This window comes from Natator depressus, chromosome 3 (genome assembly GCF_965152275.1).
Source record: "Natator depressus isolate rNatDep1 chromosome 3, rNatDep2.hap1, whole genome shotgun sequence".
Lineage (NCBI taxonomy): Eukaryota > Metazoa > Chordata > Testudines > Cheloniidae > Natator > Natator depressus.
The window spans coordinates 69,850,161-69,865,338 of NC_134236.1; the positions used below are offsets into that span (position 1 = coordinate 69,850,161).

The 15,178-nt window shown below is 41.4% G+C and overlaps 1 protein-coding gene across 1 annotated transcript in view; it reads right to left on the reverse strand.

Moving 5' to 3' along the window:
• LOC141983901 (gamma-aminobutyric acid receptor subunit rho-2) overlaps positions 1 to 15,178 on the reverse strand; it is a 59,004-nt gene that overhangs the window by 31,339 nt on the left and 12,487 nt on the right. Inside the window, exon 2 of the mRNA XM_074946875.1 lies at positions 13,012 to 13,118. Coding sequence (XP_074802976.1) covers positions 13,012 to 13,118 — 107 coding nt within the window. The remainder of the gene's footprint in view (positions 1 to 13,011; positions 13,119 to 15,178) is intronic.

A 15,178-nucleotide genomic window follows, 5' to 3' on the forward strand; every position in this document is an offset into this window, starting at 1 on the left:
AATCTGGCTTTTGCTGTGGAAAGCATTTATTATTTATTGTTACTAAATACATATATTATGGTAGGACAGTGGCTTTTGGGCACTAACTGTGTGACCTGTTGTGCCAGGCTCTGTACTAACAGAAAAGAGAGAACCCCTGTCATGAAGGGCTTACCAGTGTAATCTTGCATGAAAAGAAAAAGAAGCTGATGGTTCACAGTACTTCACATTGGATCCCACCAGTGTGGTAGGAGTAAAAATTCACATAAAATTCATGTAAATGCCAAACAACATCCTCACAGTAGATTCCATACTCTGCATACAAAGGCTTAATTCAAGCTAAGATGATTTAAATCAAATCACATCCAAAGTCTGTTTATTGCTGCAGTTCCCATGCGTGCCTGAACATAGAATACAGATAAAAGAAAGAACAGCAGCTTGGAGGAAAGGGAACGTAAATTTACATTTACCCCTCTCTCGCTCTAGACCTCTCTTGAAAATGAAATAATAGTGCTGTACTCTAATTGTGTATCATCTTTTTCACTTTTGTGCATCCAGGACTCAGTTTTCTCTGAGATAAATGGCGGTTATCCAAGTGCCAGGGCAACCCCTAACGGTTCAATTTGTTGTGTTTTTGATACATTACAAAACCCAAAATAAAGACATCCCCTCTCTGAGGGTTCAGTTTAAGATGGACACATTTGGGAGTCATGAGGAGGGGAGGACTTAGATTGGTTTTATCATATTCTTACATTGATTACTCTCTTTTTGCTTCCTCTCACCCCCATAGTTAAGTAAGAGCAAGATCCTGAGGTAACGAGAAAGGAGTGACTGGAATAGATAGAGAGGGAGAAGATGAAAAATAATTAAACCTGCAAGCCCAAATCCTGAGGTCCTTAACTCAAATTTTACTGAGGGAAGTCTGAGTAAAATTGACTTCAATTACTTCTATTGGCTTCAGTAGAAATGTTTACTCTGCTTTTCTCAGACAGATTCCTACCGAAGTTAATGGCAATTATCATTGTTTTTCTTCTTTTCCCTCTCTTCAGCACGTGTGCAGAACTGAGGTAATGAGACGATGAAGGAGATGGGAGCCTGCAGGAGCGCACAAGCATATGGAGTGAGTGAAACAAGGTGATGGAGAAGGGGAGTGAAGATACAGATAAGGGGAAGCTGGAGGTGGAGGTGAAGAATAGTACAGAATTGCAGATGGTGTGGTTAGTTTGACTTAGTAGCAGAGAACTAGTGAAATTAATCAAATGGGTTTGAATTCCCATGTAGCCTGCACTCCAATTTATGAGAAAGAGGAATTATTACTATTAGTTAATTGTGTTACCATAGCCCCTAGAAGCCCTTATCATGGACCCAGACCCCATTGTGCTAAGCACTGTACGAACACAGAGAAAAGGATAGTCCCTGCCCCAAAAGAGCTTACAATCTCAGTGTAAAACAGGAGACAACAGGTGGATACAGACAGTCAGATGGGAGAGCACCAGGAAACAATGAGACATTTCTGTTCATCAAGACAGGCGATGCTCTCAGCACACCAGTGGCCTAAACTTTGTCAAGTGTTTTGTAGGCATCATGGCCAAGGACAGTTTTATGGGTGGGATTTGAAGGAGGATAATGAGGTAGCTTTGTAGATGTTTATGGGGAGCTCCTCCCAAACATGAAGGGAGCTTGGGAGAAAGCATGAAGGTGCTTTTTGAAAGTTTAACGAGTGGATGATGGAGGAAGGCATCGTGGGCTGATAGGAGGTCGGAATCGCCACCTCAGTAACAAATAAGAGATGATTGGTAAATTGGGAATAGGCCACAAAGGGCCTTGAAAGTGAAGACAAGTAGCTTATGTCTGATGTGACAAAGAAAGGGGGAGCCAGTGGAGGGATTCAGTATGGTGGGTTTGATGTGGTCAAAGTGATGGGCTAGGAAATTATCTTTGCAGCAGCGTTCTGATTGAAGACAAGAGGGGTGAGGTTGTGTTTGTCAAGGCCAGAGAGAAGGATGTTGCAATAATTGAAATGAAACACCACCCTGGATGAGAGTTATGGCTCTGTAGATGGTGAGAAAGGCCATATCTTAGAGATGTTATGCAGAAAGAATCAGCAAGATTTAGACACAGACCTGTCTCTACATCCTTGCATCCAGGCTGAGTCAAAGACAACACCCAGGTTACAGGGTTAAGTGACAGGCAAGACTGTGATGCTGTCCACACATTTATTTCGCATATACTTTGTAATTTTCATTTAAATTCCATGTCTCTCCACATCACTATGTAAATCAATACGCTACAGTGATTGTATGAGTAAAAATTACATGATATTTGTGCTCTGGAACATGAAGTCTCCCTGTACAATACTACGGAATTTTAACAATAGATGTATATTTATTACCTATGTATACACACATGCCAGGCAAACATTTTTTTGATTAGTCTGAACACATTATCACCATGTTTATAAATTGGGAAACGAAGGCAAAGAGAGATTAGATGATTTGTCCAAGACCACAGAAAGTCTGAGGCAGAGCTAGGAAAACAACTCATTGCATTTCTTGATTAAAAGCTCTCTATATAAAGAGATCTCATTAACAGGAAAATTAGAACAAACATCCTGCAAAACACACTGATTTCTTCAGCAGATGGGATTGTTTATTCAGGTAATTATGTTAGCTATCATTGGCTTACACTACTCAATGCTCTGGTCTCTGTGTTCTGAACAATCACGTGATACCGTTCAACTCTTCTCACTAAATTCATTATTCCAGAGCGTGACAAGTGTCCAACAGTCTAGATCCACTTCCTTTGGATGAATCTATCCATTTTCCCTTCCTGATCACGGAATCAGTATATTTCCGATTATCATGGCAACGTAATATGCAAAAAGTATATGTCATATTCTTGTCCATTTCTTTGCCATTATTTCTTCCCTACTTCAGGGCTTGAAAAAACTGATTTGCACATCAATTTATAATAGAGTAGTGAGAGTCTAAGAAACTGCATAGCAAAGCTGCCAAACCCCATACACTAGTTTGGAAATCAGCTCTGGTTGTTACATTAACTGCGTGCCTTGAATTACCCACATGGATTTATGTTACTTAATAACCAGTTCTCACAGTCCTTCCGTAGTCAATGACACTCCAATACCTAAAGCCATGTGAACTTCCCACAGGCTAATTTTAACCAAATCCCAATTTTCTTTATGCTGGTTTACATGTGCCAAAAATTCAAGAATTCTGCATGTAAAACTGTAAGGCAAAACTAACATATAGCAATGTCTCAAGACTTTCTGACTGTAGGGTTTTTGCTCATGGCTCTTCAAAATTTAGATCAACGTACATTTTTCACACTTGGTGAAGAATTGCATATTAATTACTTACACTATTTAAAGCAAAACAAAAATCCAGCAACAAATACTCTCTTCAAACTGCAACAACAAACCCTGGGTATTCTGAAAGGTCAGTGTGGCTACAGAACATACTGTTGAATTAAACAGCTGTTGATCAGTCATAGAAAGATGTCAAGAGATTTTTGGTCTCACTAATCCTGGTGATCATTAGGAAATGACTACATTTTTAATCCTGTCTCTCCGCAAACTAAACTGTTCAACCACCAGGGCTCCAGATGCTTAGCCAAATTCCCCACCAACTGCCACTAACTAGGAGCAAACACAGAAAATCTCTCTGTTGAAAGGGAGCTGGGGGAGGTATAGATATGGGAGGGGATAAGCCCTCTTTCCCACCTCTCCCTCCCCCTCTAATGGGGTCAGTGGTAATGCAAGGAAGGAAGAGGGGCTTGTCCTGTTATTGTAGAATGTGATCTTCATTTAATACAAGAGCACTACATTATTCAAACATAACTACACTTGTGGCTTATTACTGTAAATACCCTAGGGGCAGGTGTACACGAGAAGCACTACATCGGCTGCACCACTGCAGCTCATCTGGTGAAGATGCTCTGTGCTGATGGGAGATGCTCTCCCATCAGCATAATTACTCCATCTCTGAGAGAGGCAAAAGCTATGTCGATGGGAGAGCGTCTCCTGCTGACATAGCACCGGTGTGGGCAGTGCTTAGGTCACTGTAACTTGTGTTGCTCGGGGGGGGGGGGGGGGGGGGGGGGAGAATGTCTTTTTCACACCCCTGTGACACGTAAGTTAGATTGACCTAAGCAGTAGTGTAGACCTGTAGATCTGCCCCTAGATGTCTATATCTCTGGACAAAATTTTCAAACTTGGGTGCATAATCTATATTTAGGCACCTAACTCATCAGGGCCCATGTCGACATATATGTTCTTAGCACAACTGGGCACTGAGCCCAGTTCGGGTCTGTGGGCACTATTGCAATATAAATAATAGCAACAAGGAAGTACCTGATTTTCAGAGGTGTTGGGCACCTGTCATTCTCATTGAAGTAAATGGGAGCAATAATTTAAGTGAGACTTCTCCTGTGGATAAATTTATTCATGTGCTTAACTGTTTGCAGGATTGAGGCTTTAGGCATAAGGAGAGGCTTGGGGTCTTAGCCTGCAAACACTTAACATGCTAAACTAACTGAGTAGTCTCATTGACATCAGTGGGGCTATTTAAGTGACTAGAGTTTAGCATGTGCACAAGTGACTGCAGAATCAGGGCTCTAAGTTTGCATGTCTGCTCCTTTGTGTTGCTTTGTTTAAGGAATTTGTTTGGGTCTGGCTGTAGCAGGCTTATGATGCATTGTGAGCCACTGGGCTTTTTGAACAATTGAGACATTTATTAACAGACAGCTTAAAGAGCCCTGGGGCATCTTAGTGCTATTTTAATATAGCTCTCTAATTCATCTTCAAACCAATTTTTCTTGACGCAACCCCTGAGACAATGGATGTGCTCATTTTTTTTAATGCTGCAACTCCGCTGAAACACAAGGGTTTGCAAGAGACCATGAGATTCTCATTGGTTCTCTTTGCACCTTCAGAGATCTGGGTTCAAATTCTGAGTTAGGTCAGAATTGAAAAAAGACCATTGATTTCATCCCAGATCTGGTACATCACAAAACCACTTCACAGTTCCAACAACAGGCAGTTGCTGTTAAACCAGGTCCAGGATGGGAATAGCGAAAATAGCTGCAGCCCCAGATTAATTTCAGCTGGCAAAACTCCGTGGAGAAATGTATACAGCACCGTACTGTGCCTGGCTCACGAGCGCTAAATTTCCTACATTTTATTTTTAAAATGTTGATTGAATTTTGGAGCTCTGGAAAGATGCCAGATTAACAATCCTGGAGACTGAATTCTGGAAGCAGAACCTCAGCTGGTGTCAATTGTTATAGCTCCAGCTATAAGCCAACCGATCTATCTATGTTAGGTATGATATGGCCCACGTTACTGTAATATCTGAGCACCCCAAAAGTGCTTAGGTGCCCGACTCCTATGGAAATCAATGGCAGTTAGGCACTAAGGGTACAGCTCCACTGTGATAGAAGCATGGTTGCTGCTGGCCTGGATCAGCTGACTTGGGCTGGCGGGGATCAGGCTGCAGAGCTAAAATTTCAGTGTAACTGTTTGGGCTTGGGCTGAAGCCTGGGCTTGGAGACCTGTGAGTGGGGACGGTCTCAGAGCCGAGGCTCCAGCCTTGGATTCATTCACAAAGCAGAGAAAGCAAGATGCCCCCAAGAGGTGATTTAATGAATCGGTTTCTAAAAACTCCAAACTAAGTCCCTCCATTTATTTCAGTTTCACACTGCTGGTCCTGCTTTATGAAATGCTTCCTACACATTGGGGTGGGGTGGGGGGGTGGAGTGCTCAAAATTTAGAATTAATTTAAACAAAAATCAGCTTTCTCATCAAAATGTGTGAAATTTACCGGGTTTCAATGTGAAAACTGACATTTCACAAACACACAAAATGTTGCCTAAAGAGAAATTTAGGGCCACAAAATGGCCTTCACCAAAACTGTATTTTCATCATGAAAAGTATTTACTATTTTCACACAGCTCCAATTCAAGAATAATCATTAATGTGCAGCAGTAAAAATAACTGAGACTCACCTTGCAGCCTCTGCATGGGTTTACTGCAATTTAGGGTTTCAACATCCCCCGTCTCTCAGCTGATCAGTGTAATGCTAAAGACTGTGGTATATGGCAACTGAATCGGATTTAAACCACACCAATGTATCTTCTCTGATTGCTGTATGTATAGGCCCTGATACAAGTTACTTAAGCACGTGTCTGACTTTAAGCACAGGAGCACTGACTTCAGTGGGACTACTCACAGGCTTAAAGTGAGGCACATACTTAAGGAACTGCTGAATTGGAACCATGCAGATTTCCAGGTCTCATGCTGGAGCTATCCTTGGAGCAGGCTAAGACTTATAGTAGGATAGCTCAGAAGACAGCATTTGACATTTGTATCGCAGGGTTTTTTTTAGAATGCAAGTGGGCCTGAACCACAAAGTTCTTATCTGGGTCTGAACATACCCAAAATTCAGGGATGTTCAGATCTGGGCTTTTGGTCCAGTTTCTTATCCAGATGGAGTCCAGGTACTAAATACAGATTCAAATAGGAACCTCATCACAAATGGCCTAAGTGGTATGCAACCTGAATAATGAATTTCAGAGTGGTACCCGTGTTAGGAATGGGTGAAGTCCACATTGATTGAATTGGCCTCGTTAGCACTACAAAAAGTAATTTCCCCTCTGTTGATATTCACCCCTTCTTGTCAACTGTTGAGACTAGGCCACTTCCACCTTGATTGAATTGGCCTCGTTAGCACTGACCCCCCCACTTGGTAAGGCAACTCCCATCTTTTCATGTGCTGTAGTATACATACTGTTTACTGTATTTTTCACTCCACGCATCTGATGAAGTGGGTTTTAACCCACAAAATCTTATGCCCAAATAAAGTTGTTAGTCTTTAAGGTGCCACAAGGATTCCTCGTTATTGTTTTTTTGAATAATGAATGGAACTCATTGAAGAGTAGCTAAAAAAAAAAAAAAAACTATGGAGCAGCTTATTGTAGGTGAATCTGAAAGAAGCAAGGGAAAGTTCAGATACCTTATTCCCAGGGCATTGGGCTGTGATCCAAGGAATGGTTTGCCACTTGGGAAGGAAAACAAAACCTGGAAAACTCTCGAGGACACTGTCAGCATTCAAGGACAGAAAGACATTTTCAGATTAGTCTCGAGCTCCTTTTCTTCAAGTCTCACCCACATCCTTGGACATCTTGTTGTATAAAACACCCTCTCTGGGATGCAGTTTAGAAGGCACAAGGTTCAGGCTAGTTCTCTGAATAGCAGAGTTTTGTGGTAGGTACTCATGTGATATAAGCTACTGTGATTTTTTTATGGGTACAATCCTACTGAATGCCTTAGAAGACAGGAAGGAGTGGGCTGTGTTGAAGTTGCCTGAAGTCAGTATTTGCAATCTGCTGTTCTGCCAGCTCCAAAATGAAGATTTTGTAATTTCCCTTTAATTTCAGACTCTGCCATAAAGTTCAAAAGCTCAGCGTTCTGTCGGTTTCCTTTGATATCAGTCTCTTTCTCGTCATCTGCCTTTCAATTGTTAAAGTGAGATAGCAGCAGTGGACTGTGAGGACAAAAATTCCACATGACTAAAATGAGCTTGATACATCTTTCCTGACATGCATTTTGCAAGTTAAGTCTCATTCTGAGGCCAAAATGGTGGCTGTGCAAATGAGATCAATCCAGGTTCAGAGAGGAGTGAGAAGGAGTTATAACACTTTATTATTATTTATACTGGGGCAGTAGCTAAAGGCCACCACAAAGGTAGGAGACTTATTGTACTAGGTGCTGTACCAACATAGTTAGAGCCTGATCTAAAGAGCTCCAGGCTAAAAAGACAAAAATGGAAGGCACTCAGGACAATTGTTCAAATCGTGATAGAAAAAAACAAATCTGGGAAACCACATTATAAGATCCGATGTGTCTGAGCTGCAGACCAGACTCTGGTGATTCTGTACACCCCATAAACTCCTATTTATTTTTTGTTGGTTAAACAGTGTCCTTGTACAGTCCGTGCCTCAAGAAACTTAAGCTGACTCCCCACTTACTCCCCAATAGTACTTGAGCTTCAGTGACACTTGAGCTTCAGCCCCCTCTTCTCCCCCAACAGATCAGCTAGCTCAATGATAAAGCCAGTTACCTCGAGCTGGAGATTTGTGTGTGGGGATGGGAGTTGGGTTACAGTGATTAACACTCAAGTTATACCTTGAACTAACAATGCGGTGGCAACATTTCCTCTTAGTCTATGGGTTTGGTCTTGAAAGGCATTAAAGACAACCAAAAACTGTGGGTGCTCAGTACATGTGGGTTTAGCCCTAAAACAGAGACAACCAATTAAGTGCAGACACAGGCTACATTCAGTAGATTCAGTATCACTGCACTGGGGGGGGAGGAGAGAGGGGGGATTGTTTGTGCGTTTTCCCATCTTACTGCTGGATCATCGTTGCGGAAGAAGTGAGTTTCACCCTAACCTTTGACACTAACCCTATGTGAGCCATTTAGGGCTTCAGTCACCCAGCTGTCCATAGGTGCTGATAAAAGTATCATTCAACAAGTGCAGCAAGATCTAGTGGACAGTCTATATGGATAAGGATAACATGAAGAATTAGCAAAAAGAAAAGGAATACTTGTGGCACCTTAGAGACTAACCAATTTATTTGAGCATAAGCTTTCGTGAGCTACAGCTCACTTCATCCAATGAAGTGAGCTGTAGCTCACGAAAGCTTATGCTCAAATAAATTGGTTAGTCTCTAAGGTGCCACAAGTCCTCCTTTTCTTTTTGCGAATACAGACTAACACGGCTGTTACTCTGAAACATGAAGAATTAGGTTGTTTCCCAGGAAAGGAGTATTCTGAGTATCAACTAAAGCTGCTTATTCACAGGCTCCCTGTAAAATATGAAACATCATAGATGAAATGCTTAAAATGGGTGTTTAAAGAAGAGAGCACAACTAAAAACATTTACATAATCTTTAAAAATTAATATTTGTAAATAATACCTGAACATCTGCTGGCTTGAGTGAGGTCACCGGCATGGAGAGAACTCCAAAAGGGTCAGAATAAATTAAATCTATTTTAGAACGGAAGGAGGCTGCATAGAACATTAGTAAAGCACCAATCTTTGTCATTATCACTTTACCCAATAGCTGTTACTAATGGGTTGACATCAGGCAAGACTTAGCTATGACAGTTGGGCTGTTAATAACACAATTTACATAACGTCTGCTCTAGCGCTTCACAGTGATAACTTTTCTTGGGTACTTCACCTTCCTTCTGATATTCTTCCCCAATCTCTCCTCGTATAACACTTGCTCATTTTTCTCAGGTTTTACAAACATGCTACATGACACATGATTTCACTACAATCTAATACTACTGCCTAGGTTCCTTGTGAAATATTTATATTTGGGTTTTTGCTGAGATGACAGTCATCATTTTCATTTGGAAAAAGGCCTGATTCACAGTATGTTACTCTGCTTTTTTGCCTGATTCTTTTTTACACTAAAGCTCCTTTACAACACTCTGGAAGTGTAAAAGGGCCTTACAGTGGGCACAGACTTACAGTTACACTCAGTGTAAAAGGGCCTTAGATTATATGAGATTATATGAGAATGAGGCCCCATTGATTTCAGTTTTACACTGGTATAACTCCGTTGGAGTGATGCCGTGAATGAGGCCCTATGATTTTATTATGTATAACATTACAAAAGAAAAATATATATCCAGTTAATTTACTCTACTTTTTTCCTAATCTTTTTCTATATGATTTATTTTAGGTCACTAGAAATATACACGACAAGATTTTTGATACCACAGGAACCTAAAACATCCAGTTGCTGTCACAAAGTTGTCTGGTTGCATTTGATTTGTGCTTACATAGCGGACAGTCTAATCTAATTAAGTTGTTGCCAAGGTTTGTTCTTAGCCATACACAGTTAAACCCTGTTCAGCTGCACCCATTTGCTGACACCCATTGTCAGCCTTGGGTAATTTTGCTAATTCAAAGAAGGCCTTTGTGAGAGGTCATTGTTTTCAGCAGAAATTACAGAAACATGGGCTCCCCACCCATCCCCCACCTCCCGCCAAGATGCTTTCAGAAACTCATCTCTGAAGCTGAAAGTGCAATTTTCTGAAACTTCTGCAAATGCAGCTTCCAAATAGTCTGCTCATTAAGTTGATGAACGTTGGGTTGAAACTGCAAAAACTGCTTCAGATTTTTAGGATCTTGCAGGATTGTGTGTGTTTTTTTTAAATATTCTGTTAAAATGGGTAAAATATTTAAAATACACTGTATTAGAGTTACAAGAATGTAAACACGCCTTCCTTTATTTTGGTGTGAAACTTGCAAAGAAACAACTCTCTCAGGCTCTGGGCACCCTGATAAAATATTAAAAATACAACAACAGAAGGAAATACAATATAAAAATAGCAGCAGATCCCATAAAACCTAGCCCTTCGGCCCAGAGCACAACAAAATGTCTGCCCTTCAGCCTCCCCACAACCCTTCCACACCAAATACATAGCAGCCCAGCTGTATGCCCAGCCAGAAAGAACATCCCCTGGAGATCACTTGATTCAGGCTATTTCCCACCAAGTAAGGAGAACGGATCCCAAAGTAGAGGACCTGGCTCAGGAGAATACCCCACCAGCCGCTCCCTCTCGTATAAAACAAGGAGATTCCAAGCCAAGCCATACTCTTCATCCACACTTGTAGCAGTACCACGAGAGAGAGTCAGTGCTGTACGTCTACTTCAAGAGTTAAAAAATCACGAGGCTAGCTTGAAAATCCTAAGATTTTTAACTATAAAAGATGCTTAATTCTTTATTTGCATTCCAGTATCTGAGCCTTTAAGGTGCACTTAGATCACGTTTGCAGGCTTTTCTTTCCTACCACAGTGGCTAGAGGCTTACTGCCTTTTTATTTTTCTTCCATAAGAAAGCGGAGATTCTCATGTAAACACATGACTCCAGGAGTTGGGGTTTTAAGTAAAAACAGCAAATGTCATGAGACTCAATAAAATCATGAGAGCTGGCAACACTCAGGTCTCAGGAAATGTAGGGCTTTTAAGGTCAAAATCAACACTTTCAACTCCGTTAGGAAACCTACAGGCAGCCAGTCAGAAGTCCAGGTCATGTGCTGACAGTGAAATACTCCACTTAACCAAGAGGCTGCTGCATTCTGTACTCATTTCAGGTTCTGAACAGAGTTACAATACAGCATCTTCTTACACAATAGATTTGCTAGCTGAGTGTATCCTGAACTATTACTTGTAAACTGCATAAATTCAATCTGGAATCACTGGGAGATAAACATGGGTCCTACAGTGACATTTTACATTCTGTTTTTGGAATACAACCATAGTTAATGTTATTTTTGTCTACTTTCCTTCTGATGTTTAATTAGCATTTTAATATAATACTGAATAATATGGCTACGATTGCCAACCACTGCAGTCACAGCAAGACAGGAATATAGATTACAGTCAGCACAGCCTTTCAGATTATGTGCTCTAATGTGAGCATGTGGTAAATACATGTCTGTGCTGGAGTTCTTTGCCCTTGTTTCCTCTGGTAATATTGTGCCATGTTGTGTCAGGAATGCCTGGCCTCTTTTGCCTAAATTATCAGTACAGTGTGTCTCCATTTTAAAGGCAGGTCACACAGACATGCGTGTCTGAACTTGCCCTCCTCACTCCTGGGAGGGTCGTTAGCAGCACAACCCCAAGTGGTTTATTTTTTCCAGTTTTAGCATTTTACTTCTGCCCTTTCATTTTCATCCGTAGCGGGATCCAGCCAACCCAAACCTTTCAGCACCAAAACACAGCCCACAGAACTCCTGTAGCTATAGATAAGTAATAGGCTTGTTATAATCACTGAAGCCAGCCATCAGAGGGGATACATCATTGCATGCATGCAGCCAGTGTTTTACACCACTGCTTCCTGCCTGGAAGCAGGAGAAGAACAGATATCCAGGAAAGCTGCTGTTCCAGAAGCAGCTACAGGAGAACTTCTATAGCTAAAAATCTTTACCTCTTGTCCTCCCTCCTTTAAGGACCCTGCATAAGGAGGTGGCGGACTGATGCTGACTTACAGGGCTAGGGAATCAGTTTGAGTAGTGGAGCAGGGCAAAATACCAGAACATTCCCAATTTTTAGGGACATGTGATCACCTTAGCCTGGTAGCCACTTGAAAGAGGACAGGATCTGCTTTCCAGAACCCAATTGTGTGTTAGGAAGACTGGGGGCTGGGGGGGGGGGAATCTTTGATCTGCTGGCTCCTGATATGTGGTGGCAGGAACTAACTTTCTGCCCTCTGCAGCAGCTTCTCCCCTCACCTGCTCTTCTTTTTCCCACATAGCTTGTCTGGGTTAGACCCAGCTATAGGGAGGATTACTTCAGGGCTGACATTGCCACTGCTGCCATGACTGACATCTGCAGTAGTGAGCAGGGATCATCCTTTAGCATCAAGAGGGTGGCTCCTAAGCAAATTCCTGTGGTTGATGGGTGGGAAAAGGATGGAAAGGTATTGGTGGGCCTGGTTCCTCCTCCTCCTATGTCGTTGTACAAGGTTATGAGAAATCAGGTTTACAGCTTGACAAAACTATTCCAGTTCTTCTGTGAGCATGCAGAGTGACCTGGCTGATGATTTATCTGTTTAATTATTTTATAATTTAATCATGTCAACTCAGAAACTCATCATGAGCCTTCTTCACAACTAGAAATAAACATCCCACTAATAACTGTAGCTGTTCTTCCCTTCTAGACACAGTTATCAAGCAGAGTGAAATATTATTTAAGAAAAGGTCCAGATCCATGCTCTTAGAAGCACTACTCAGCTGAAGGAGAGTTTAGCAATAGAAAGGAGTCTGTCTGTTCTCTTGGGGTACTGGAGGCCAAAGTCTGCTACAGTTACCTTGGAGTATCCACTGAAGGTATTGGATTCTTTTCACCTTACACAGAGGTAGGAGAGAACAATCTGGCTCAGAGATATTTTCCCAAAACAAATGAACTGAAAAATAGACAGAACAATATTCCTACCTCCAAAAGCTGGCCTCATGGTGAAATCATGATCATCGACTCTCAGAAGCTGTTCGGTTTTTCCTTTCCGAGTTTTGGTCATGTCATGATTCTTCTTGTAGATGCGGCTGTAAAAGATTAACAAAAGGGCTGCCTGTCACTGAAGATCTGTAATCACTGTACCCGAAGTGACTCTAAAAGATGACATCTTAGTGGATGAGAGTTATTTTGTCTCACCGGTTTCCATGCTATGTTAAGGAGTTGCAATATGAATGGTAGTTTTGTCTGGGCAGCTCCCCACTGCCAGAATTACCATGAGAGCAGGAGGGCTTCTGGGCATGGTGGCAGGGGAGGCAGCATGGAGGAGACCAGGAAGACCTGCTGCAGCTACTAGCATGGAATTACCATGCATACAGTCCACAGCCATATTTTTAATGTCCATTTCTAAGTCTAACAAGGTTTTCTCAGCTGCCAGCCCTGCAACTTCAGCATGGTCTCTGAGAATCAGGCTGTGCTCTTTCTACTTCAGATACCATTACTGTCAAAAGGATTCTAGAATGAGAGTGTAGCAGGTAATTTTGCTGAGGATGCTCAAGGTAGACTAGGAAGCACTTGCTTTTCTGCTGCTACATTGTTTCTTTTGTGCTGACTATAGTAAAAATAGGGTTTGATCCAAAAACTAAACTGATGTGACCTGGACTTCAAACAGGTCTGCCCACTATCAAGGTGAGTGAGGTAATATCTTTTATTGGATCAACTTCTGTTGGTGAAAGAGACAAGCTTTCAAGCTACCCCTGACCTGAAGAAGAGCTTTGTGTAGCTTAAAAGCTTGTCTTTCTCACCAACAGAATTTGGTTCAATAGAAGATATTACTTTGTCTCGCTAATATCCTAGAACCGACATGGCTACAACAACACTTCATACAGTAGCAAGGTGATATTATTGTAGATTCACTTTTGTCTGACTATATTTATGCACTGTCATATGATGCTCTCAGTCCACTGCACCAATGGGAGCTGTGCATGTGGATTGGGGGGAGCTTGTTTCCCATAAATCTTTGTACTGTATAACCAAGTAGTAATAAAATCATTCCATTCCCTCCAGGGCATTAGTATTGCATTGTTCTCTCTCTACCTGAAGTCTACCTCGATTCTTAGTCCTCCATTGCCCTGTATAGCAAGTGAGAAAATGAATTCATTTTTCATTCAGATATAATGGAATATACCACAAACTAAAACCACAGTAAGGAGATAGCAACAAGCCCCTGAATAAAGGGTGAAAAAAATTAACCAACCAGCATACACTGGGAATTCAATTATAGTCCTGTCAGCTAACTGTCCCATGCACCTCTAAGAGAAAATCCGATTCTGCAATCACAACAATTCCACATCAATATAGGAGGAAGGATTAGAATAATTAAGAACGCTGAACCATTTTGCCCTGAAAGTGAGACCTTACAAGATTTAAACACTGCTACAATTAATGATCAGAGAGTTACTAAGAAAATAAAAGGGGTAAGGCAGAACAGTTAAATCCATTTGTTTGGGGGGTCACTGGTTGGTAGAGGCAGAACTCGAGTGGAGGAATTGGAATTCTATGTTGGCAATAGTGAATGCAAGAAAAAAAGACACCAAATGAGGTTGAGAAGTTTCCAACAAAAACCGAGCTTAAAAATAAACATATGAATAATCCACTGAAATCAGTAAAAAGAAAAGGAGGACTTGTGGCACCTTAGAAACTAACAAATTTATTTGAGCATAAGCTTTCATGCTTTCATGAAGTGAGCTGTAGCTCACGAAAGCTTATGGTCAAATAAATTTGTTAGTTTCTAAGGTGCCACAAGTCCTCCTTTTCTTTTTGCGAATACAGACTAACACGGCTGCTACTCTGAAACCTGAAATTAGTAAGAATCAGGTCTATGGGTAGAAGTGTTTCTCGACATGTGTGTTAAATACTGGTGTCGTCTGTTTGCATATAAAGTTAATTAGGGCATGATGATGACCAGGTGGAAACACTGGCCAATATTCTGTGCTCAGTTACAGATGTGCACAACTCCATGGGTGTTAACTGAGTTGCTCTCTTATTAAAATCAGGTACGCTACTACAGGGTACCAAATGTTGCACCTATTTTGAGAAAGGCTGTAGGACTGATCTAGGGAATTATAAACCAGTATAAGCCAGTATACTT